The sequence below is a fragment of the Saccopteryx leptura genome, chromosome 10 (genome assembly GCF_036850995.1).
Source record: "Saccopteryx leptura isolate mSacLep1 chromosome 10, mSacLep1_pri_phased_curated, whole genome shotgun sequence".
NCBI lineage: Eukaryota > Metazoa > Chordata > Mammalia > Chiroptera > Emballonuridae > Saccopteryx > Saccopteryx leptura.
In genome coordinates, this window is record NC_089512.1 from 10,169,474 (window position 1) to 10,195,876 (window position 26,403).

Consider the following 26,403-nt stretch of genomic DNA (forward strand, 5'->3'; position numbering starts at 1 on the left):
TTTGTCTCATCTGTGACGTACACTTCTTACCAGCGGGGCGGCCTTCAAGGAGAGGTGTGTGTGTGTGTGGGGGGACAGAAGCTGACATACTTCTTCCTTCATCTCCACTGTACTACGAAGCCGTACAGCCAGGGAGAAGCTGCCAGGTGAGTGGCCTGGCGAAGCCCCGCCCGTTTCACCTGTCTGATGTCTTTAATCACCAAGGCTGAAGGCTTCTAAACTTGACTCAAGTTCTCGCTGCCTCCTGACCACTGTCTGTGTTCTATCACAGGCAGTCAACCTGGAGCAGGGAAGGAGGAACAGGCTAGTTTCTGTGTCGTTGGGAGCACTGTCATGGCACCTGCAGGGACAATCGCTGGGAAAATACTAATAATGAAAACCAAGGCTGTGTCCTCAATGGGGCAGCAGGTCCGAGTCTGGGTCCAGGCAGGTGCTCCACCCACAGGGACGGACCTGGCCACACCGGGCGGAGGTGCCATGCCAGGACCTCTGGAGCCAGCCTGCAAGGGCTTCAGCTCACATCATGTTCTTCCCATCGGGCAATCAATTCCTAACTTCTTACCCTATTCGTCCGACTGAGTGGCAGAGAGCAGTGCCATGGCTAAACACTCTCCTTCATGAAACAGCTCCTTCTGCAGGGTTAAGGTGGACAGAGGAGGCCCAGATCCCCCGGGGGAAAACAAAGTCTGCCCGAGCCATGAGCAGACAATTCCAACACGCTGCACTCGGAGTAGAACACAGGCTCAGAGGGGAGTCCTCTGGGGCATCAAGAATGGCCCTCCCCGGTCCCCAGAGTATGAAGGCGGGCTGAGCAATCAAATTACAACATCTCTCAAGCAGCCTTCTTAATGCTGACAAAACAAGAAAAATCTTACAAAACACCAGGGAGTAGTTATAAAACACAAAGCAATTTCAAAACAGGGGTGATAAGAAAGGTTGGCTACGGACCAAAGTGGCCGCCAAGCCCCTCACCCTGGGGAGCTGGGCCTGGCTCTCCTGGAGGGCGGGAAGCCAGCACTGGGTGTCCCCAGGACTTGGAGGGCTCAGCAGCCAGGGGAAGCCCCGGGTGGACACCTGGCGCAGTGCCTCCTCCCTTCTCCTCCCCAGAGGACCAAGTGCAGCAGGCAAATGAATCTCTGTGTGTGTGATTCTTACACTGAGAGGTCTATGAGGGGAAAAAATCCATAAAATAGATATCATGAGCATTTCCTTTAAACCATTTTTCTCACAGGTCCTTATTCTGGTGTGTGCGTTATTGTTTTGAACTCCTGCAGCAGGAGATTAAGGCGTCTCCTTGAGAAGGCCCGTGATCAGAGCCTGTTCCCTGGGAGCAGATTTCTGGACCTCAAGGGACAAGAGCCTTGGAAGCATCACCGAATGGCATCCTGGCTCACAGCTGAAGAATCCTGGCCATACCAAACCAGACCCGAAAATAGACTTTAATTTACACATACAAACGTTGCTTTAAATTCATAACAGTAAGAAAAATATCTACAAACTTCGGCTTCAACAGAAAGTGAAAACCAGCACTCCGTAGCTGGGGCTGAAGCGCAATCACCCCAGGAATCCGACTTTCTGTCTCTTGGGCCCCAGGCTCTCTTCCTTGTGGAGGACGCTGTGCAGGGCGGCGTGCAGCACCTTGGCCACGCGCTGGCTGGTCTGCGGGGCGGAGGGGAGAGGCACACGTGAGCCCATCCGCTCTGACCAGGAAAGCTCCCCTTCCTGCCAGCCACCCTCCCTCTGCCTCATGGGGCCTTTACTTCATTAAATCAACACAAAAACAAACTCCAAACCCAAAAATAAGTTACATTTCGAAAAAAACCTTCACCCCTAAAAAAAAGAAAACAGAGCCCCCGGTGCCACATAGCACGGCGGCCTCGGCCGTCTGCTCACGCCTAGAGCTCTTGCTGCCGCTACAGGAGCAGCAAAACTGTCAGCTGGCTCTGGCCCTGGGTACTGCTGCGCCCGCAGGACTGCAGTCGGAAGGCACAGAGCACGGGACCCGGTCTGTCTGACGCAGGCTCAGAGGGGGCCAAGGGCTCCGCCGGACACGCCGTTTCCACCTGACCTGCTGGCGCAGCTCCGAGCAGAGCCGCCCAGATGAGACCCAAAGCCCATAGCCGGACAGGGTCTTCGGTGCCTTCGACTCTATACACACCACCCGTTTTTGCTTTCAAATAAGATGACAAAAAGAGAAAACAGACAACAAGGGCTCAGTCTTCAGTGAAAAGTCATTGTTTCAAGGAAGGAAGGAAGAGGGGAGATGGCAGCCCGCTGCTGTGAAGCAGTGCCCTGTGCAGTGGCAGGGACCCAGGGGCCACCAACAACAGGCACACCTGGGGCCGGCGAACCATGTTCCCGGGTGGCTGGGACCCAGGGGCCACTGACAACAGGCACACCTGGGGCCGGCGAACCGTGTCCCAGGCAGTTCAATCGGTCAGTCAGTGTCCAAGCCCTGACTTCTGCCCAGTCGAGGTGGGTGGTGGGGAAGGAGGGGCCAGGGAGAACAAGTGAGCAGGACCTGGTCCCAGCTGCAGAGGGGCTTCTGAGCCAGCGAGGGAGACAAACACATAAACCGAGTGCAGAACTGCTGGGAAGAGCCCGAAGGGCCCTGCCAGGGGGTCGAGGAGACCTGAGGGTGCAACCCCCTCCGGCTGTCAGGACCTCCCACCACCTCACTCATCTCCACTAAGACACGTCTGCGTGGAAAAAGGGGAGGCCACTGTCCTCAAGGCCCGGGAGCCACCTCTGCTGACTTCAATTCCCCATCACATCACAACAGCCTGGGGGTGTGGAGTTACAAGTGACTTTTCACACGATCGGTTCACTCTGATTTAGAAACGTGGGAACTTGGGGTCAGAGAGGGAGATGAACTCAGTCACTGGCAGGTTCCTCGCTTCCTGTCCCACCACCACCACCCTTGGCGGAGTCAGCAGACACCCAGCTCACACCCACTGTGCTCCAAGCCCCACGTCTGGGTGAAGGGTGTGGACAGGGAGAACTCTGACGGTGTGACCACGGTGGCAGGAAGCAGCAGGCACCCCAGCCAGGTCCCGCCCCTGCTCAGGACCACAGCCTCACCTCCATCATCTCAAAGATGCTCTCCGGGTCCAGACTGCCCTTGCCCACTTTCCTCATGCACGTCACGACCCCCTGGCTGGTCACGGACACCAGCAGGCTGGCCAAGGAGCAGGCCTCCTCCTGAAGAGTCGCGTCCACCACGTGCCGACAGCCGATCTGCAGTCAGGGGAGCAGAGCCACGTGCGTGACACACGCCCCGGGTCCCCGCTCTCAGCAGCCTCCCGGAACGTCTACACCAGCCAAGAACCTGCACTGGCCACTCGGGATCAACACTTTCAGATTCTGCTCCCACGGAAGCATCTGAAGCAATGCTCCCAACGTGCTGCAGGCCGTGTGTGAGCCGCGTAGCAGCAGCACGAGATGAAGTGTGGAAGGGCCAGAACTGTGACCCAGACCACCCAAGCCAGAGGCCACCAACGGCTTCCACCAGAGGGCACTGCAGAAACTCACAAGGGAGCCACATGGATGTTTCCCTGACGACGAAGATGAGATCAAGAGAGTCCACGCTGAGGGACCCGCTCCAGAACGAACCAAGCGCAGGTGGCTCTGGTTGGTCCCAACGCTTCCCCACACCCCAGGTTCACAAAGTGGCTTTCATGGAATTAAACCTGACTCATTCAGTCTCATTTTGAAGTAATGAATCCTGCGTGGAATCAGTGACAGGCCTCCTTGCACAGCCGTGGGCAGGGCCAGTTGACACATCGGCATCAGCCTGATGTGGGCTCTCAGGCCTCTGTTCTCATGTGAAAACCTCACTTGACCTATTAAGACACTAGGAGCTGCTCCAACACCCTCATTTCACAGATGTGGACATTGGGGCCCACAGAGGGGACAGTGTTCACCTTTCAGCCACCTTGTTGCTATGCAACCAGCCTAGCCCCCACAGAGCTGAGAAAACGAAAGAAAACATGCCTATAGGGTGTTTCGGTGAAATGCCTGGTCCGTAGAGGGAGCTTGCCAGACCCTGGCTACTACAACTCTGACCCACCAGTGTGCTCCCAGGCCGCCAGCACCTCTTCTCATTAAGAAGAAAGGAAAGAGCTGCTCTTGGTCATGGTCTATAATATAAGCAGCTAGTGGATTCGGGTTAAAGCCACCTCAATGCAGTTTTTGAAACTGTAACTTTTCAACTTATTAAGTAACCTTAACAGGTTTAGGCTGAAGGGGACCCACAAGGAAGTGAAAAAACATTAGATACAAGCTCACACCTTGCACAGGGTGACGATGCAGGGGACATTCTCCACACTGAGCCGGATGCAGTCATAAGGGTCATCGGACAGTTCAATGTCCTTTGACCCCTCTTCGTCCTCCAGAACACGAACCCTTGGTATCCTGGAAGCAGAAGCACATTTAAAATCTCCACTTACTGAAGGATCATTTCTTTTTCCTGAGATTGAGAACAGGAGTTGAAATCCCTGTCTCACAAGACAGTGTCATGCTAAGCCTGTACTTCCTATCACTCATGTCAAAAGCACACAGGTGACAGTCCAGTGCAGTGAGAAAATGTCTTTTAAAACTAATGCTTGGCCAATTCGATATCTAAAATGAATCTTGATCCCTTCCTCACACCAAACACAAATACCATACCAAATGGAGAGCAGATGTAAAAGTGAAAGATAAAACAATAAAGCTTTCAGGCCCTGGCCGGTTGGCTCAGCGGTAGAGCGTCGGCCTGGCGTGCGGGGGACCCGGGTTCGATTCCCGGCCAGGGCACATAGGAGAAGTGCCCATTTGCTTCTCCACCCCGCCCCCCTCCTTCCTCTCTGTCTCTCTCTTCCCCTCCCACAGCCGAGGCTCCATTGGAGCAAAGATGGCCCGGGCGCTGTGGATGGCTCCTTGGCCTCTGCCCCAGGCGCTAGAGTGGCTCTGGTCGCGGCAGAGCGACGCCCTGGAGGGGCAGAGCATCGCCCCCTGGTGGGCAGAGCGTCGCCCCTGGTGGGCTTGCCGGGTGGATCCCGGTCGGGCGCATGCGGGAGTCTGTCTGACTGTCTCTCCCCGTTTCCAGCTTCAGAAAAATACAAAAAAAAATAAAAAATAAAAAACAAACAAACAAAAAACAATAAAGCTTTCAGAAGAAAAACTAAGAACATCTTCATGACCTTGGAGTAGACAAAGATTTCGTAAACAGAACACAAAGTGCTTATGATAAAGGGAAAAGAAGATAGATTCAACAACCAGAGAAGATGAGCTTGAGTTTCAGCCAGAAAATGCCCACAGGGACCAAGAAGTCCCATTAGAGCTTGTCCTGGCTAAAGCCCCCATTCAGGGCCCCCAAGGGTGTAAGTACACAGTAAGGTCCTACTTGAAGATATCAGGTAACCAGTCTGTATCTTTGTATATTAAAAAATAAGTGCAAGCGCCTGACCAGGCGGTGGCGCAGTGGATAGAGCGTCGGACTGGAATGCGGAGGACCCAGGTTCGAGACTCCAAGGTCACCAGCTTGAGCACAGGCTCATCTGGTTTGAGCAAAAGCTCACCAGCTTGGACCCAAGCTAGCTTGAGCAAGGGGTTACTCGGTCTGCTGTAGCCCCATGGTCAAGGCACATATGAGAAAGCAACTAAGGTATTGCAACGAAAAACTAATGATTGATGCTTCTCATCTCTCCATTCCTGTCTGTCTGTCCCTATCTATCCCTCTCTCTGACTCTCTCTCTGTCTCTGTAAAAAAAAAAAAAAAAGTGCAAGCACAAGCATACAAGTGTACCATGTGTGCGAACGCGCACACACACGTTTCCAACCCTTTGGACACAGCAGGGTTTGGGAGAAGGGCTACAGAATACCATCTGGAGACTGGCCTCTACCCTTTTTAAAAAAGTTATTTTTATTTATTCATTTTAGAGGAGACAGAGATAGAGAGAGAGAGAGAGGGAAGGGGGAGGAGCAGGAAGCATCAACTCCCATGTGTGCCTTGACCAAGCAAGCCCAGGGCTTGATCCACTGTGCCACCACAGGTCAGGCTGCCCTCTACCCTTTTCAAGGGCCCTGACTGTACCAAAGGTCTGTACACATGCCAGGGGCCCAGTGTCTTTCAGAGTTCCCATTCCTTGCTGCCTGCAGGGCTGTTCTTGTCCCGAGGAAGAGACTGGCTGTGCCCTGACAGGTGTCCTCCCCAGCCCAACAGCAGGGTTTTACCATCCTGCCGAACAGTTTGCCTGACACGTCCCCCACAGCCTAACAGCCTCAGCTGCTGCTACTCTCCCTGTCCACCCTGGTGCCCGTGGAAACCAGCTGGCAGATGGGGAGCAATTTCTGAGGCTTGAGGTGCAACAGATGGCAGCTTCCTTTCTTCTCCAACAGAGCCAAGCCCGGGCTGCTGCTGCTGACATCACAGTGGCCACCAGGGGCCAGATCCTCGACTGTCTCAGCCAAGAGGGTAGTGGTGCTGCTCTGGTGAGGACTCGACGGCTGTCATTCTCAGCAAATATTCCATCCCACAATTTCTGACCTAAACTTATTTTACTTTGTTTTTGTCTGTTTTGTTTTGAATTATGCAGGTAGTCTAAATTCACCATAGAAAAAATCTAAAATACATATAAATGTTAAATCGTCCATAATATGAACACTGGAAAATTGTCACAATGACCATTTTGGGACATATCTCTACTTCCAGGCATATTAAATATAAGAATTGGCAAAAGTAATATACAACAGAGCAAACAAAAGAACAGGATGAGAGGACTGCATTTAGCGGCTGGTTTCCCATGTTGACACCAACTACGCCGTGTGGACTGTGAACCCGCACCGGGACAGCGGGTGGTTCCCACCTTCTCGCCGCTGCAGAGCTGCAGTGGACAGTTCTCGGACAGGGTTTGCTCACTTACCCAAGCACTTCCTCGGACCGTGCTCCTGGAGGCTTCCACTGCTCATCTCTGAATACCCCAAGATCCCCATGACCGTAACGTAAGTTCTCTCGGGGAATGAACACCTCGCCCAATATGTTTACTTTTAAGTGCTGCAAAGAACCTACTGCGTGGGGGGAGGGGAGGCTATATAATCAAAGAGTCTAAGGAAATGTCAACTCCAAAAAACCCAAGTGCCTTGTCCTTGCTATGCAGCCTGTCTGGGAAGCTGATCCACAGAGTCAGAAGGGCTTCCTGCTCTTGCACCAAAGATCAGGCTGCTACCCTGCTTCTGGAACATTCCTGTGTCCAGCTGAGGATTCTGAGCACCTGCTGCTTGTCAGGCACTGTCCAGGGTGCTGGGGGTAGCAGAGCACAGACCAGACAAACCCTGTCCCCACGTAGTTCTGTCCAGTAACAGCATTTGGACAGTTGACCTGTAGTTTCTACTCTTTTTGCTTGTCTATAGTTTTCTAATATTTTTCAACATGGTACATGTTTACTTATGCAAGTAATACAAATGCAGAGACATCTGTATAGACTTAGTTTTAATTGATGAAATCTGTTTTCTGGAGCTCATAGAATGAGATACCATCATTTCAATGCTGAAAGCCCTCGCTGTATCACCTACGAGCTTCAGTGGAAGCTTCCTCAGTGTTCCATCACAGGTGCCCGCCCTGGCGCTCGCAGGCCCCGGGGCTGTCTCCAGGAAGACATACCTTGTATTGAAGAGAGCGGCCTTTACAGCAATGGAGATGGCATCAAACAGATTCCCACCACACTCCAGCAGCTAAGGGAGACAGGGAGAGACCAGGGAGGAGAGCAAGCATCAGGTCTCACTTAGCTAGAGGATCCTGTTCCTAAGACATGCTGGCCACGTGTTTCTGCCGCAAAGTAAGCACGCGTGGCTGCCCTCTGGCTCCAACAGTGTGCTCAGCCTCGATGCAAGCGCGGCCTCTCATGGCTGTGCCTACATGCGTCACGCGTGCGGGGTCACCACTGGCCACAGCCATGGCACCGACACTCAGAGGCCTCTAACAGGTGGATCTCCTCCCGCCCGGTGGACCTGCACTGAAGGAGGAACTGATCCCCTTTATTTTGCCCCAAATGGCTCCCAATTGCACCACACACATTACTCTCGTCTGCTAACGTCGTCGGCTGCCTCCAGGATCACGTTTATTAGCGTAGTTACCGACTGCATGGTGTTAGAAACCTACACCTGACGCTCAAACAGGTAATGCTTGTGTTTCACACTTAGCATAATAAAACCGAAGGCCTTTCACACCATGTTTTGCCCGTGAGCAAAAGTGCCGACTGCACTGTGTGTGCTCATTCAGCAAGGGAGCTGAGAGCACATTGTTAGGTGGAAGGTGACAGAGCCTCCTGTCCTCATTTAAGAGAAGCCTGGAACATGAGCGACACAGAGCAGGTGGGCTACAGGGAGTTTCCCAGAGAAGCTGGCTTAGTGAGATCCAGAGCAGGTGCTGGCCCTTCTAGGCCCAATATCAGCTTTGAGGCCCAATATCACTACCCTCAAGCTGGGACCTCTTGGGCTAGTTACCTTCCCTCTCCTTGTCTTAGCCCCTCACTTATATATGGGGAAAAACATAGTGCCCATTGCAAAAATCTGTAAGGGTTAAATAAAACTGCCTGTAAGGAACTCGTCACCATTCCACGCAGAACGTGCCGACTGGTCTAAATCCTGCCCACCGACTCTGTCTGGCTCCACGGAGAGAGCATTTCTTGTTTTTCTTCCCTGTCAACCGCTGCGGATAATTTTAGGTGCTACCGTGACATGACTGCTTGGAACTTTATTGTAGAATGGCACTATATGTGGGCTAATATATATATGCTACATTTAATTAAAAAAACAACAATCAATTACAGGAGATTAATCTTTTCCCAACTAATCTCCCCCTGGAAGCTGAAAGTAGGGCAGCTGGTGTGCAGCGGGCACAGCGACGTGACGCTCACCAGCACGTCCACATAGAGAACCCAGCAGTGCTCCCGGGGGCTGATGCAGAGAGACTTCAGGTCCACGCTGCTCTTGTTGTTGAATATCCGGTAGAGGGTGTTGGCGATCTCTGTGCCAAGGTCATCACCTCCTCGACCTTCAAATTCAGGGGTAGCATTGGCTGAGCTACACAGAAGGGCAACAGCAAAGCTGGTGAGTCTTTTCAAATGCGAAGAGCAAAGGGGCAAGGCTTTATTTTAGTTGTCCTGTGGAATGTTGCAAGAGCCAGTGCTCCACGGAAAGTCACTGAAATGAGGAAAGACTGGCACCTGCCACGGTTCCCACCTCCAGACAGACATACAGTGAGGCAGACCAGTACCAGGCCCTGGAGTTGCTGGTGTGTGATGGGCATCCCCCCGACTTCTAACAGTCCTCTTTATGCCAAGAGAGAAACACGAGAGCAATGGTAAGGTGAACCTCGGCCAGTAATAATGAACTCTCTTATCTTGAAAGTATAATAAACACCCTTCTCAGGCAGGCCCAGGAAGGCGGGAAGCCCAGTGAATCAGACAGCCTGGTACAGCAGGGTTCCTTATATACACGGTCCCTAGTCTTCACAGCCTTGGAATGCACAACGTATTCACAAAACCCAAGCCACAATATAAATACAGCAACCTTCCTGGAGCATTTTAGCAATGGTATGATAGTATGTCAGAGCTAAGTCATCAACTCTAGATTACCAGTGTACTGAAAAGCAGGAAAACCAAGTAAGACGGACAGGCCGCTGGCTCATTAAATATTGGGTTATCTCTTACTTTATTTGATCTTTTTTTTTTTTTTTTTTGTATTTTTCCAAAGCTGGAAACGGGGAGAGACAGTCAGACAGACTCCCGCATGCGCCCGACCGGGATCCACCCGGCATGCCCACCAGGGGCGACGCTCTGCCCACCAGGGGGCGATGCTCTGCCCCTCCGGGGCGTCACTCTGCCGCGACCAGAGTCACTCTAGCGCCTGGGGCAGAGGCCAAGGAGCCATCCGCAGCGCCCGGGCCATCTTTGCTCCAATGGAGCCTCGGCTGTGGGAGGGGAAGAGAGAGACAGAGAGGAAGGAGGGGGAGGGGGTGGAGAAGCAAATGGGCGCTTCTCCTATGTGCCCTGGCCGGGAATCGAACCCGGGTCCCCCGCACGCCAGGCCGACACTCTACTGCTGAGCCAACCGGCCAGGGCCTTTCTTTGATCTTTTTCAAAGACAAAACCTTTTCCATTTGGCCCTCTTGACTTTGATGTCCAATTACCCCAACAAAGAATGAAGACACATTAAGATTTGCTACCCTAAGCACTATTCAGATGTTTAACAGGAAACCGTGGAGGGTCTGGCTTAACAAAAACAAACCCTTAATCCATCTGTGGGATAAGCAAACATTCCAGTAACACTCTACATGATGGATAGGGCCCAGAAAGGTAAGAAACCAGTTGCTTCAGTGTGGACTCTACAAAACCACACACTGCAGCTCTGTTCCCAGCCCGGAGCGCACTCACTCCTCCATGCGGAGGGAGGAACCCGGCCCGGCCCGGGCAGGCCCTGCACACGTGAGGCGCTGCAGACTACACTGGGCAAGGCAGGTGCAGACCAGAGTCAGGATTCCAGTGAAGCAGGGGTGGTTTACTGATAGGGAGGGAACGAACAGCAGGAGCGGGGGTCAGGGAGAATCTCAACTAGTGCTGAGGGTTCTAGAAGACCTCAAATCTGAAGGGGAGCAGAAGCTGGTGAGGCCACAGGCAGGTGGGGCAGGGGGAGAGGCGGGGGTTCCAGGTCAAGCAAAACCTGTGTGAAAGCTCAAGACTGTTTCCCCCACACTTGTGTGACGTGACAAGAAATCTCTCCTAATAGTGAGATGTGCCTCTTGTCTGGTCCATTCTAATATAGATATAAAAACGAACCCTAAGCCAATCAGACCGTATTGCTGCATAATAACTTGGCTCTCTAATCAGTCTTCCTTACCACTATGAACTGGCAGAACCCTAACTTAAAACCCCCCAGAGAAACTTCCTTACTGCCATAGCAACCTCACTGGCATCTCCTTACCTCTGCTGGACTCAGGCATCGAGCCATGAAAAAAAGCTCATTTCAAAAAAAAAGAAAAGAAAAAAAAGCTCATTTCAGGCAAAATAATCAAGTCATCAGGGACCAAGTTTATTCTGCACAGCCAGCAAAACACAGCCTGCTCCTAATTCGAACACTAAGCAATATTAAGTTCCATCTTTTCAGTGTTTAAAATGCGTCTATACATAGGTCTCCGTGTGGACAAATCCAGTCCGAGGTGCTTATGCATGAGATGTTTACCTTTCCCTGATTATAGCGGGGTACATCCTCCTGGGTGTGACTAATTACTCAGAGAGGAGCTTGAACTCTTTCACAGCCTGAGGGATGGTGCACAGAACTTCCCGGTCTGACGGGCTAAATGGACCTACCTACAAAACCATGTCCCATTGTTTTCTTGACCCTGGGCTAATTTAAAGTGGAAATTCTCCCCCCTCCCTTTTTTTGTCTTTTCTTAAACATACCACTCTTTCAGCATAGCTGGTAGACAGGCAAGAAAAAAGTTTAGAAGCAAACGAGACAAAAGCAAGCTCCTGTGTCAGGATGGTGCCCTGGCCATGGAGCGATGCCGGGGAGGAGGCTGGGAGGAAGGAAATTGGTCACGGTGGAGACAGGGTGCAGTGCTCAGGGGACAATGAGAAAAGCCAGGGACCTGTACTCCATTGATGGATGAAGAGAAGGGCTGCAGCAGAAAAACGAGGGTCCCACCTCATCACTAGGGGTCTCATAGCACAAGGACCCTTTCTGACAGAGCTGGTCAGAAATTTAGACCAACACTACACACACAAGGGCGAGAACGTAGACCTGGCAAGAGCCTCAGAGGCCTCTCCAGAGGACTAAACACAAAGGCGTGCAGGACCAGCCACATAACTACCTGTGCCTGGACAAAGCGTCATCTGTAATTAACAGGGAGCAATGGAGACTGGCAAACTCTCAGGCCCTGTCTGCCGGCATTTTAATTCATCTTTAATAAAAGCCTCCATCAGTGAAACAAAACCCTTGCAGGTGGTGGGGGCCTCAGGATGATACTGAGACATAAGCTGGTCTGACTCTTGTACTTTACAAGGAAGGGGACTTGAACAGCTTTTTGGAATGCTTACCATGTGCTAGACATCATTCTAAGCGCTTTTGATGCATCAACTCATTTAATTCTCACAACAACCCTATAAGGTAGGCTGTTATTGACCCCATTTTAGAGATGAGACTGAGTGACAGAAAGGCTGTGCCTTTGCTCCAGGTCACACAGGTAGCGACAGGGGAGCTGAGAGTCTAACCCAGGCGGTCTGGCCCACCTGCCGGCTTTGCTGGACTCGCCCCGAGTGTGCGGTTCGGCCTGGTTGGCTTGCAGCCTGGTATGGGTCAGGTTAGCTTTCCTTGGGTCTGTCTTATGCCTCACAGTAATGAGCCGGTGCTCTGGTTTTGGGAATTATTTCTAGACCACAAATGTTAGAGTCAAGGAACGCAGACCAAGAGTCCTAAGTAAAAAGCTTCTCTATTAGGGACAAAGCTTAAAGAGAGGAAACCAGTCTGGTAGCCCTCGCTGCCTGGTCCTAGGCATCACCACATACTCTTTCAGTAGAGGAGAGGATACACTTAGGGATTTTTTTTTTAAGCATAAAACCAAGTGTTTTTTATTTTTATAGTTAACCAAATCAATTCAGATCCTTCATAAAGATCCACTCTTCCAGGGGTGTTGGGAAATCGCTTACTGAGCTGGATAAACTAAATACAGGGAATGCTGCCCCTGCCAGTGCCCCACCCCTCCTGACTCATCCCCTCCACTCCGCTCCTCCTGCTTGGCACACCCCTCTCTGGTTTAACTGGGGCAGGCTGAGCCGAGGGCCACGTCTACCTGCCATGGGACTTCAGCCACGAGGAACACTGCACTTCCCCTACAATCGGTCTAGCCTGCAAACCCAGGGAGTCGTACAGCCAGGCCGGGCCAGGCGCAGGGCAGAAAAGTAATTTAGTAGGTACCTGCGCCGCAGCTGACTCAGCACTGCCCCAGCAGTCATCCAGCCCCAAGGCAGGTCCCGAAGCCTGACGTACATGCTCATTTCAGAGCCTACAGAAGCATCCCCATAAGTGGGTTGGGAATAGTAGCACATTCAGAGCTTGTCACCTGAGCCCTTGTTTGAAGTTTCTGGGAGAGGCATCTTATCAACTCTGGGGACTGTCAGAGCACAGCTAGCCTCGAACGGCTTCTGCAGGTTCCGCTCCGCTCGGCCCCCATCGCTGGCCCTTCAGCCAACAACAGGGCCCTGTTCGAGAAGCCTGACAGGTAAGGAACAGACCAAGTGGCTCCGCCTACCAAATCAGGCTAAAAGCTTCCGGTTCAATGTAAGTGTAAAGCACAAGGGATCACACTGAACAGCAGTTAAGTCCCGAAGGGTAGTGACAAGTGTAGGGCATGCTGAAATGCCTATGAATGAAACGTGCACTCCTCAAGTCCCCCAATTAAAAACTGAAGCTTCTCCAAGAGGCTAAACCACACACAGGTCCTAAACCCATCTACACGGTGGTCAGACTGTGGAGAAGACTGGATGGACCGCCACCTAGTGGTTACCCAGAGTGACACACCAGCTCATTCAATTCTTACCTTTCTCTGGGCTTTCTATGGAAACCATTTTTTCTTAAAGTTTCAAAGTTCTCATTTAAAATGGCCTATTTTGGCCTGACCTGTGGTGGTGCAGTGGATAAAGCGTTGACCTGGAAATGCTGAGGTCGCCGGTTCAAAACCCTGGGCTAAGGCACATATGGGAGTTGATGCTTCCAGCTCCTCCCCACCTTCTCTCTCTGTCTCTCTCTCCTCTCTCTCTCTTCCTTTCTCTCTCTTCTCTAAAATGAATAAATAAAATTAAAAATAAATAAATAAAAAATAAAATGGCCTATTTTCAGGCAATAACTAACAAAGACACGAGACAGGAGTTAGGAGGCCTGAGTTTGCCCCCCGTTCAGTGAAAGTGCTGCAGGCTCTCTGGAGCAGAGCTCAGGAAGCCCAAGTCTTCACTGCTCCACTGGGGTGGGGGTCAGGGGCAATGCAGCTAAGTGGGAGGCAGCGTTTACCTCAGGCTCCATGTAATGTTCCAACCAAACAAACAGAAGCAAAATGAGTCAGCAGAAAAGCACTGAGTTTTTCTGAGGCCTCTCCACCTCTGGGAATTTAAATAATTAAAACCTGGAAGTAGCTGAGAAGTAGTTAAGTCAAGCTGGGCTCAGACTGGCAGGAAGGGCCCCTCTTCCTCTCCCGCTGGGCAAGAACTGTTTCAGCCTTGAGCTCTCCAGCAGCAGCCCCTCCCCGGGCCGGGGAAGGGGGCAGTGCCCTCACTGCTGGGCACACCCACAGGGCCCAGAGGACAGTCCTATGCACGGGGTCAGAATAAAGTGGTCTGTCTATGCCATTTAGAGTTGTTCCTTGTGGACTCAGGAAGTTCGGAGAGGGGTGGGAGCCAGTGGCGCTCGCTACTCTCCCCCTTCTCTGTAGGAAAATGGGGTTTTACGACTCCTCATGGTGATTCCACCTGCTGGGCTGATCGCATGCACTGAGCCACTTAAAGATGCTCCAGTGTGCCACCTTGAGACTAGCGATCTTGAGAAAGAGATTCAGAACTCCCCAGGAACTGGAGTTTCTAGGCCTGTTGGGGTTCCCCTGAGATTTACAAGTGGGGAAAGTGACCAGCAGGCGGCCACTCAGCCAGGATGGAGGGGCTTAGTCCTAGAGGCCAGGTCTTGGAAGAGGCAGCTTGAAGGCTCCTCTCCCCTACAGCCACCCTCCCTTTAAAGGTGGGACAAGAACCGGCATGCAAACCTTAAGTCACGTTCAGACACAGAGCCACAATGAAACGTGTTTCCTGTACCAAGCATCTGAGTGCAATGCCCTCGCTTCATTCAGTGTGTCTGACTATCTCTGGTCTAAAACGCAGATGTAGAAGATTATAAAGAGGAAGAAAAGGAATGCAAATTACAGTTCTTCACACACAGCTTGCTTCTTCCATGACTGCTTACTGCACTGAATGAATTAGGCAGATGAAGGCCAGGTGAGACAGTTTTCTCCCTCCGAGAGCAAAGGGACAGGTAAACTAGAAGCCTAAACAAGGTCACCATCATGCACAGTAACTAAGAATGGGCCGATTCCACCACACAACACAGCTGAGTAGAACCAGGAGAAGAAACTGCTCTGGGGCAAGCGCAGGGGGCAGGAATGAGCTAGAAGGAAAACAGCCAGAAACACAAATGCAGATACGCCCTGGGACCTCTAAGCACAATATCCCTCGAAAGCTAGCAGCATGAAGTAGTTTGTGAGATGAACTTCTGCTTGGAAATGAAGACCGAAAGCCTGTCACTTACTAGACCGACGTGGGTGAGCCTCTGCCCAGAAAAGGGCTGACTCCGCAGGCCCCCGGCAGCTGTCTGCAGAAGGCCAGGCCTCGGATGGCATCCGGGAACTCGGCCCTGAGTGTTCCCAGTCCACGGGGAACTGTGTCCACTGCGCCTACTGTTTCTGCAAACATACGGCTTGTGCTGAACAGTGGCTTTCCCTCAGGAGCCTGGTACTGTAGTATGTATTAAGCGGAGGGTGCTTTCATGCCCAGCACCCAAAAATCTCTTGGGTGTGGAGTCTCTAACGGGTTTTTCCCCAGAATCATCTTGGGCACACGTGTTGCTGCATTTTTGTTGCTGTAATAAGTCTCAGTCATGAGTACAATGATATGCTAGGCTTGTGACTCCTTCCAGCAAATCTCTGAATGTGCGGATGGTCTTGGGGACCCCCAATACAGTATCGATAGCATATTCCTGCACCTAATATGAGTCAACAGAGATCCTAACCAACCTCAAGAAGGCCTGCTGTCACCACCTGGCTAGAAATGAAGCTACACACAGAAGATGAGACTGGGTCAGCACCCAATAAAAAGCCCCAGCCCTAGAAGAGGGAGAGAAAGAACCTTTCCTGAAAGCCCGCTGGGAGCCCGTCGGCGTTCTAGGTGCTCTGTCCTCACTACCTTGTTTCCTTATCGTTACAATAGCATCATCATCCCCATATCTGAGACAAGGAAACTTAGCCACAGAGACTGAGCAAGCAGCCTGAAGCCACACAGCCGGCCAGAGGAGAAAGCCAGCACCAAGCACCGACTAGAGTCAGCTCTTCCCGGCCCCACACTGCCTGCCGACTGCCCCTCCCTCAGCCGGCCAGGCTGCCTGGCTGGGCCCCGTCAGGAAGTTTTCTGCAAAGCTGGAACAGAAAGGAAAGTAGGGAGTGTTAGACCAAATGATCCTTATCACCTGTACCAGGTGATCACAAGGGCAGAACTTGACCCAACGCCTCCTTCCAGATATCCTAGTACCTGGTACCTGGCACAGGAGGGACTCAGCAAATGCCCGCTGGTTGGATGAACAATTCAGAACAAAATAAAAGTGGACAGAACAGGAACCAGAGGTTCCTTCTCTGAATCTTCATCTTTTAAATAGTTTTTTCTTTTAATACATCTGAATGGTACTGACCAGTCCACAAAGAACTCCAGGTAACCTTCATTCGGCTTCTCCAGCTTCGGGGTCCCCATTTCTGCCTTCACTCCCACCAAGATGTCTGTGTGACCCTGCAGACAGGTGCAAAAGGGTCCTCACTGCGGGCAGGACGCCAGGCGCCCAACCACCTCCCTCCTCTCCCAGACACACACCCCGGGGGGGCGGGAGGACTCTTCTCTTTTTAAAAAAAGTGTCTTGATTTCAGTGAGAGAGGAAGGGAGAGAGAAAGACAAACAGGACCATAGATCTGTTTCTGTATGTGGTCTGACCGGGGATTGAACAGGCAGCCGCTGAGCCTCAGGAGAACACTCTAAACCACTGAACTATCCGGCCAGGGCTTAGGGGACTCTCTTAAGAACAGTGCTGGAACTTGGGAAGTGGCCCTCTGAGAAGATGAGGGGTCCTTTAGAGCTAGACAGATCTACCTCCAAGGTTCGGCTTGGATCTTGGGTTTCTCCCGGGACAATCTGCGCTGCAGAAGCCTGGAGGGCCGCAGCAGGTTTCCGAGGGCCTCCCCACTCCTCCTCTTGGGCAGGGATGGGCGGCGGCCACAGTACTCACCAGCTTGACCCTGGCAGACCCACTGGTGTTGGACACCACATCGGTTTCCAGTTCAATACATCGGTAGTCCTCACAGCCACGGCCATCCACGCGCAGGTCTTCCTAAGTGCAACAAGCACAATCCAAAGGCTGTGATCCCTCACCAACAGGCCCCTGAGCCAACTCACTCCTTTTCATTTCCCTAGAGAAACACGCATGACATCTCTCTTTCTCAGCGAATCACCCAAGTTTGCCGACCCCTGATGCCGAGACAGGTTTCAGAGCTGGTCCCCATCCCTGCTTACTTCTCAAGTATGCCCTTCCGCCAGTGTAACTCAGAGGTGTCTGTTCTATGCCGTGGCTATTTTCTAGTACTTCCATCATTTAGCTTGTTACTCCAATTCGGCCACTGGCAGCTCCTTTGGGTGGATCCCTGCATTCTTTCAACATACCTCCAATCTTTTTTGAGCACTTCCTTATTTTTCAACAACCCAAGATGTCCCAGCCTGTTGTATTTACCCTGCCCCTGCCCTGGAATCACCAGGGATCACCTGGGATCAGCCCTTTCCTTTTACTGGAGAAAGACCCAGATCTGGGTGCTCAGTAGGCTCGCTGCTGCTGGGGTGTTAATGCTTCTCCAGCTTCTCAGCAGCAGTGCTAGGACACACATGTACCCTAACCCACGTGTTTGCACGCGCGCACACACACCCTTGTATTTATTTATGTATCTGTCCGCATATCTATTAAAAAACCATGTTTCATACTGATAGCTAGTCAGAGTTATCAGAAAAGATGTGCTCAGAGAAGTGACTGTCCCCTCACCTCTGTTTTCGTGCCTCCTCCTTTACCCCTTGCCCGGCCACACCAGGCAGACAGCCCTTCTCTTCAGCTCTTGGGTTATCTTTCTGTATTTCCTTCACATAAATGCGCAGATACACGAATATTTTAAATATCCCCTTCTCATACAAGAGTGGCCTACTACAGATACTTTCTACCCTTTGCTTCTTTTTAACACTTTATATATGTAGGAAATCACTCCACATCAGCTTGTGGAGATCTTCCTCATCCTTTGTCAACATTTTTGAAAGCAATTTTTTTTAAACTTAAAAGCAACAGAATTCCAAGTCTAGAAGAATGAGCTCCTGAGTAGAACTCAAAACTATGGAACTGTTTCTTGACAACCCCATCCACAGAAATGAAGGCTTTCTAGGTCAATCTCCGACTCCTGTGTGTCCCAACCCCTAGTTGTGCCCTGCGAGGAAAGTGACAACCTGGCCCAGAAACGTCATGTACAAGGAATCCTTCATAGGCTACAAGCATGGTACCCATGTGAGCAGTCACTAGAAGCATTAGTCATGGGTTCCAGGCCTTGTCCTGCCATTAACTAGCTGCGTGACCTAGGCAGGACAAGTCCCTTAATGCCCTATTGACTAGTTTCCTCATTTGTAAAAGAGGAAGATTAAATTAAATGGCCTCAAAGGTGCTTTCTTTTTATTATTATTATTTTTTTTTCATTTTTCTGAAGCTGGAAACAGGGAGAGACAGTCAGACAGACTCCCGCATGCGCCCGACTGGGATCCACCCGGCACGCCCACCATGGGGCGACGCTCTGCCCATCCTGGGCGTCGCCATGTTGCGACCAGAGCCACTCTAGTGCCTGAGGCAGAGGCCACAGAGCCATCCCCAGCGCCCGGGCCATCTTTGCTCCAATGGAACCTTGGCTGCGGGAGGGGAAGAGAGAGACAGAGAGGAAAGCGCGGCGGAGGGGTGGAGAAGCAAATGGGCGCTTCTCCTGTGTGCCCTGGCCGGGAATCGAACCCGGGTCCTCCGCACGCTAGGCCGACGCTCTACCGCTGAGCCAACCGGCCAGGGCTCAAAGGTGCTTTCTAATTTGACATCTATAAATCAAAATAGCCACAATTATTTGCAAAAACTAATAATAACTACTATTTAATGTGCATTTACTATATATAAAATAACGTTCTAGAAACACTATACAGTTAAAACACTTCATCCATTATACAGATAGAAAAATAGGTTGAGGGTGAGGAGTAAAGAGGGACAAACATACAGTGACAGAAAATGATTTGACTGTGGGTGATGGGCACACGACCCAGTCAACAATTCTGCACTGTACTCTTATTTATCAATGTCACCCCATTAAATTTAATTTCTAAATAAAAAAAAGAAAAATAGGTTGAAAGATGATAAATGGTTGGCCAGGGTCACACAGCCAGGAAGTAATGCCTGAATTCCACACCAGAGTTTTTCATCCCAATTCCACATAACCTCCTGCATTCTTTTTTCTTCTTCTTTTTATTAAGTGAGAGGAGGGGAGGCAGACAGACTTTCGCATGCACCCCGACCAGGATTCACTCAGCAAGTCCGCTAAGGGTGATGCTCTACCCATCTGGGCCGTTGCTCTGTTGTTTGGCATCTGAGCTATTTTAGTGCCTGAGATGAGGCCATGGTGCCATCCTCAGAGCCCTCTGGCCAACTTGCTCAAATGAGCCATGGCTGTGGGCGGGGGAGAGGGAAAGGGAGAGAGAAAGGGGAAGGAGAGGGGTGGAGAAGCAGATGATTGCTTCTCCTGTGTGCCCTGACCAGGAATCGAACCGGAGACTTCCACATGCCAGGCCCACGCTCTACCTCTGAGCCAACTGGCCAGGGCCACCTCCTGCATTCTAAAGGGTCTCTTCATTGTGTAACAGGAGTCAGCACAGACCTCCCTCAAAGGATGAACTGGCCGGCTATACCAGTTGGTCTTGATGATGGTGATAAGAGCTCCTAAAGCAAGGAGACCACGAGATTACAGGGCTTCCAACTACTGCTTTTAAATACCACTCACTCTGGAAAGATCTAGCCCCACCCCTTTGTATTAACAACCCAATTAATTACTTGTTCCAGAGTGGTGCAGAAGGGGTGTCAAAAAACTGGCCCTCATCAGATCTTGCCTTCCCAATCTTTGTAATGTTTATTTTACTTGTTTTAGAGAGAAAGGAAGGGAGAGAGAGAGAGAGACAGGAACATCGATCTGTTCCTGTATGTGCCCTGACCAGGGATTGAACCAGCAAACCCTGTACTTCAGGACAATGCTCTAACCAACAGAGCCATCTGGCCAGGGCGCCTTTCCAATCTTTAATTTTATTTTTTATTTTATTTATTCATTTTTAGAGAGGAGAGAGACAGAGGAGAGAGAAACAGAGAGAGAGAAGGGGGGAGAGCTGGAAGCATCAACTCCCTTATGTGCCTTGACCAGGCAAGCCCAGGGTTTCGAACCGGCGACCTCAGCATTTCCAGGTCCACGCTTTATCCACTGCGCCACCACAGGTCAGGCTCCAATCTTTAAATCACTCTCTGCTCCCTTGGGAAGGCTCAGTAGGAAGGGCTCAAGTGATTAGGGAGAGATAAAGAAAAAACCATAAATTTTCCTTTCAAAGGATACATCAAATATAAATTTTTTTTATAGGAAAAAAGCACTCAAAATAGGAAATATTCAAACAAACAAACAAAAACTAAAAAAACTAGTCCATGAATCACTGCACCCAAGGCAACAAAATCCAGTTTTCCTCATAAAAGACAGGAAACTGCCCAAACCTGTTTGGCTTGGCTCATGGCCTGACCCTACCACAATTACTCATCTGCAGTACTCAGGAGTAAGGGAATTCAGCCCTGTGTTCACACTTCAAAACATGGGCAGCCCTGAAGTGATGCTTCATTTAAGAATCAATAGAGATGTCAACAAATGACAAATAGCACTTTGGGGAGGCATTCCCCGTCTTCTCAGCAGGGGGGATAAAAGTATCTTTCCAGATAACCAGATGCTGGTTACCTAGTGATCACAAGAACCCTGCAGGTTGGATAAGGTGTGGTGGAGTCACACACCAGCTTTGTGACCTTGAGTAAGTTCCTCAACAGCTCTGAGCCTGTCTCTCCATCTAAAAAGCAGAAATAACCCTGACTGTACAAAGTTCTAGGAGAATTTGAAAAATCATAAATCATTTAAGGGGACTGCTCAGCACAGTGCAGCACATGGGAGTCCCCACCAGCAGTGCCTCTCTCCTGCTTCTGGGGGCAGGTATTAGCTCACTGAACCCTCAAAAACAACCCTGGAGAAAAGTTACAGATGAGGACACTGAGCTAAGGCAACACAATCTCCTGTTTGTGACACAGTGGAAGGACATATGACAGGCCAGCAGACACACACAGTGACACCTGACACAGATTTGGGAGTAATTCCACCTCCTTGGGGAAGGCTTCAGAGCACTGCAGCCCCCAATATTCTTTAGTTCCTTCGGCTTCCACTAACTATAGCACTCCCTTTATATGATATATATATAAAATTATATATAGATCCTATTGCCTTTATTTTATATTCACCTTTGAAATAATAAAGGTATCAAAGGCTGACGTTAAAGGAACGCCAAAAGTGCTGAAATTAACCACATGGAGCCAAAAGTGAAAAAAGCAAAACGCAAAGGGATTACTCGGTCTCTACAGGATTCTGGCTGGGGTGTGGGGAGACGTCTCTAAGCTGGGCAGGTTACAGACAGAAGGACGCACTTGGCTTCCCTCGGTAGCTCACCACCGGGCCCAGCACTCTCCAGCTCCGGTTCTGGCGTCGTCAAAACCAGGGATTGAAGAGTGAGCGCAGAAGACCTCAGCACAGTTAACGCTGCCTCCAGGGATCTTAATTCTCCAAATGGGAAACAGCAAAATCTGGACTACCGGCTGAGGAGCCGCTTTTTAAGCACCTTTCCCCTTGATTTGTAAGGCGATTTGTATTTTCCAAGCGCTTTCGCGTCGGGTGATTCGCTCTCCCCGTGATTCCCAACCGCTAGGTGAGCACCGCTAGGCGACCAGAAGCCCGCGCCAACAGTACAGCGACACGGAGGCTGGTGAGGCGGCCCCGCAGCGGTGCTCCCTCGCTAAGGCCTCAGGGGCTGGGCCTGCGGCTTTCCCCCCGGGTTTCGGAACCTTGTGGGCCGGAAGGCCGCGAGTACGCGTTCAGGCCCAAGCGGGCGCTCGCCGCGCGGTTCCCCGCACGCCCGCGCTGCCGGCTGCACACGCTGGCCGCGGAGGTGTTCATTCACAAGGTAAACCCCCCCGCCGCTCCTCCCGGGCGAACCGAGGGCCGGCCGCGCCTCGCAGGGCCAGGGGGGCCGGCGGCGGACGCCGGTGCCGCTGCTAGAGCTACCTGGACGCCGTGCACGATGTACACCTTCTCCGCCTCGCTCAACGACACCGACGCCATGCTGCCGAGCCGGCCCTTACGTCATCAGGCCGCGTCGTCCCCGCGCCCCCCCGCCCCGCGCCCGTGCGTCATCAGCCCGCGCGGCGGCCGCTCCTGTAGGCGCCACCGCCACTGCCGGGAGCCCGATGGGCTTCTCCTGTGCGCCGCCGGGTGTCTGGACGAGTCCAGGGAGCCGCGGCGGCTCGTGGCCGGGAGCCATCGCCGCAGCCCGAGGCCGGGTCCCTGGTCGGGGACTGCAGAGGGAGGCGACGGCGGCTGCGGCGGGAGCCTCGCTAGGGGCCTGGGACTGGGGCACTGCCTCCGACTTCACGGTCAGTTGCGAGGCGGAACCGGGCTTGGGTGGAAAAGCTGGGCTGAAGCGAGAGGCGCGGCCCGGGAACGGAGCCGGAGAACTCGCAGTGGGCGAGGCGCGCGGTGCCGATTGCCCAGAACTGGAGTAGAAGTGTTAGGTCGTGCGCGCGCGTGTGTGCGAAGTCTCCGGTCGTGCGTGAGAGAGGCCGAGAGAGAGACCCCTAGGGAGGGGAGGCGGACTCGTGATTGACCCCTCGCTCGCCCCTACCAGCACCCCTGCCCGGGTCCTGCATTTCCCAGGTCCCTGGGGTGGCTGAAAGGAAGAGGCGATGAAGCCGTCTTTGGGTTGTTCTCGGTGGGAAGTGTCCGGGCCAGGAGTGAGTCCCGAGGCGTTCTCACTTCACCCAGAGATTCTCCCCTCCCATTCCCCGCTCTCTCTCTCTATGCGCCTTACCCGACGCTGACCCAGGACCTTGCAGGATCCCCTTGTCCCGGGTCGTCGCCAGAGCATTATCCCAAAAAGAGTAGGGTGCAGAGTTTTGGTAACTGGCACTGGCAAGGGGCGCAGTGCCCAGGCGTCCCCAACGCTTCCCTGGGTGGCTGGACGTCCTGGCTTGTTGGGGTGGTCCCTGGGAGCAGTGGCCAGCCCAGGTGGTGGCCGTATAGGACTATGGGTGTTGGATATCCAGAAAGGATACCTGCAAGGTGAATATGGGGTCACTGAAGGACTCCATTAAGGCAGGGCCGACAGGGAGAGTACAGTACAGATTTTAAAGGAGCCATGTGGCCTGACCTGTGGTGGCACAGTAGATAAAGCCTCGACCTGGAACACTGATGTCGAGGCTTCCAAATCCGGGACTTTGCCGGTCAAGGCATATACGGGGAAGCAGCTGCTACTAGTTGATGTTTCCCGCTTTTCCCCTCTCACTCAACTATCTCTCTCTGTCTCTCCCCTCTCTAAAAATCAGTAAAGAAAAAATTAAATAAAAAAAAAAAAGGATCCATGTAGATAAATGCAGGAAAGTTAACCAGAAGTGAGTGAAGCAGGGAGGAGAGCTGGTGATTTTTGCAGATATTCCATTTTTGAGAAACTTTCTTGTTCTCAAAACCAGATTATCCAAAGAATGTTTTGGTGTTTAGCAGATGGTATCTTCAATCCAGTGTCACGATAACTATTGGGAGCTTACAGTGGAGGGACTTTGCTAGCTTTGGAACGCTAAGACAAGTAAAGCACAACCTCTGCCCGGAGAAGCTCCCCAGGTAGAAGGGAAGGCTCCAGGGCCAAGCTCGCCATAGAACGTGGTGGTTAAGACCCGTGATGGTGGCACTAATGAGCACAGTGGATTAGGGAGGTGGGTCTGAGGAAGGTACGGAGAAGAAATACCCTCCCACATTCTTAAGCACTAAACTGCTGAGTTCCCAAAACAGATGATCGCTTCTTAGTAGACTAGACATTAGTTGTTTCTTATGTCTCTACATAGTTTTCTACAGGTGCGCCTACAAGGAAGACGTCTCGCAGGATTGGACTTTGCCCTCCAGGGGAATCGGGAAAGGTGAAGCCGGAAGGGTTCCCTTCCTATGGAAAGCACAGGGGCCCTACCTGCAGTCATACAGGGGCACCTTTGGGTGTGTTTGGATACCTGGGTTCCATGTGAGGAACTCTGTGGTGGGATAACAAGGGACTGAGGCTACTAAAAGGTACTGAGTACTTTTAGTACATAAAATACTGAGGTATTTTATGCTAGAGATTGCTTAGGAAGGAGAGAGAGTCCTTGGATGTGGAATTTTAGTAGGTAGGATATCTAAGCGGATTGAAGATTTCAAAAGTGGAAGCAAATGGAAAGATCAGAAAAGAGACAGAAAGCAAAGTCTGAGTTTGGACATCATGAAGTCATCTTTAGATAAAAAGTTTTCAATGAGTCTTTAAAAACATAGAACATCTTCTTTGCACTGTTTCCCTGACAGCTGACTAAAGGTTCCTTGATGGAGAAGGGTTGGCAGTATTTGCTAAATAATATGAATGATGTCTGACACGTTAGGCTAAGTAGGCGTGAGAGGTGGAAACGACAGAATGGTCATTTTAAATTCTCTACTAAAACAACGACACCTTCACTGATCATTCTACTTCAACGCAGTCAGGACATTTGTTGCGATAATGCATTAGACAGTTTTAAAATCAGTAAATTCACAGTTCTTTTTTTGGTTTATTGAAGGAATTTAAAGAATGTGTTAGCCAGAAAATCAAGAAGCTGGCTCCCATACTCGTACACCTAACCACCCCTTTCTGCAGTCTCCCTCCGGGCCCCGTTTTATTCCCCAGAGGAGTCGGTGAGCGAGGCCTGGGTTTGTCATGGAATTGGCAACCGCACTATGAGCTATAGTCAGTTTTAATTCCAAAAGCAAGGAGTCTGTTCAAACATAAACGTCTAGTCCTTGAATCATATTTTTAGAGGAAAGTACAACGTGGTGTTAATGGGGAATTCCTATGTCTAACCCTTTTAGATAAGGGAAAGGTTACATACAAGCTGAGTAGAGCTTAACTCAAAAGGAGCTGAGGAGGGCCCTCCACAGCATAGAGAGAGGGCCATTGGCTCTGGTACAGAAGTTTGAGATAGGCATGGAGACGCAGATTCCAACCTGTGCCTTACACCCGGAATAGACATCTAGCGGCTCTTCAAACAAGCAGGAAGTGTGTGTTTGCTTGGCCAGGAGTCCCGTGTTCTTGTGGGTCGGAAGAGATAAATTGAAAATATATGCCTATCTGGAGGGAGTTTGGGATTTATTATAGCTGGAGAGCCCAGGCACTTGAACTAGTGCATGAACAAGACAATCAAGTGCTCAATTGCGGCTTGTAATTAGACAAGGGGCCACCCTATAATAAGGTGCTAATTGTGCAGGCCTGGCATCGAGAGCAAGCGGTAAAGGGCTGCTGCTAGACGCTAGCAGGCCGCAGGGACCTTCAAGAGATGGAATGAGGCTGTCCCTCCCACCCTCGGGTCAGGAAAGCAGGAAAAGCCAGAGACCCAGGGCTTCAGTGCAGTGCTGAGTCCGTGGTGCTGAAGTTACAGAGCGCTCTGAAAAGCCCAGCAGAGGAATGAACATTTCATTCCCAGTATAAGAGGTAGCCAAATTTTAGATCTTTTTTCTTTGCATTGTCTTTTTATTTATTGACTTTAGCAAGAGAGGAATGGAGAGAGAGAGAGAGAGAGAGAGACAGGAACATCAATCTGTTCCTGTGTGTGCCCTGACCTTGGATCGAACCTGCAACCTCTGTGCTTCCGGATGATGCTCTAACCAACTGAACCATCCGGCCACGGCTTCCTTTGCATTTTCACGATCAGCCTAGCGCCCCAGAAAAGCTAAAGTGAGCTACTATTTTCTATATAGATCTGTTTCCTTTAAACGCTTTACATTTGTCCTGCCTGTACCTTGTCTTTAAAGAATATTCAGTATAGGCCTGACCTGTGGTGGCGCAGTGGATAAAGTGTCGACCTGGAACATTGAGGTCACCAGTTCGAAACCCTGGTCTTGCCTGGTCAAGGCACATATGGGAGTTGATGCTTCCTGCTCCTCTCCCCTTTCTCTCTCTCTCAAATGAATAAATAAAAATCTAAAAAAAAGGAAGAATATTCAGTGTAAATAACCTGACCTAGTCTAGCCAGCAGGTCTGTGTTTTGCTGTTCTAGAAATGATAACTTCTGATTACAATGATAGAAAAATTGATAGACATACATACATGGGTAAAGCGTACTCTTATTTAGCGGAAAGGTCTTCACAAGTGTGTTTCATTTTGCCAGGGTGCTTCCTGTATCTTTCACTAG

At 51.1% G+C, this 26,403-nt stretch overlaps 2 protein-coding genes across 4 annotated transcripts in view; one reads left to right on the forward strand and one right to left on the reverse strand.

The window, feature by feature from the left end:
- Positions 1-1,397: 1,397 nt before the first annotated feature.
- Positions 1,398-22,306, reverse strand: EXOSC7 (exosome component 7). The gene is made up of 8 exons (XM_066351481.1): positions 22,235-22,306; positions 17,059-17,160; positions 16,474-16,568; positions 8,895-9,060; positions 7,640-7,710; positions 4,290-4,413; positions 3,082-3,237; positions 1,398-1,659 (listed from the first exon to the last, which is right to left on the reverse strand). The coding sequence occupies exons 1-8, from the start codon at positions 22,289-22,291 to the stop codon at positions 1,555-1,557; spliced, it is 876 nt and encodes a 291-aa protein (XP_066207578.1). The 5' UTR covers positions 22,292-22,306; the 3' UTR covers positions 1,398-1,554.
- A 61-nt stretch (positions 22,307-22,367) lies between these two features.
- Positions 22,368-26,403, forward strand: part of ZDHHC3 (zinc finger DHHC-type palmitoyltransferase 3) — a 46,397-nt gene continuing 42,361 nt past the window's right edge. For all 3 annotated transcript variants that reach the window (XM_066351145.1, XM_066351142.1, XM_066351144.1), the window contains exon 1: positions 22,368-22,602. The gene's annotated coding sequence lies outside the window, so the exon portion shown is untranslated. The remainder of the gene's footprint in view (positions 22,603-26,403) is intronic.

Coding starts and splice junctions, on each gene's coding strand:
- EXOSC7 (XM_066351481.1), bottom strand. CDS start 22,291: ATGGCGTCGGTGTCGTTGAGCGAGGCGGAGAAGGTGTACATCGTGCAC. Junction 17,161..22,234: donor ACATCGTGCACGGCGTCCAG/GTAGCTCTAGCA, acceptor TGTTGCACTTAG/GAAGACCTGCGCGTGGATGG. Junction 16,569..17,058: donor GGTCTGCCAGGGTCAAGCTG/GTGAGTACTGTG, acceptor ACCTGTCTGCAG/GGTCACACAGACATCTTGGT.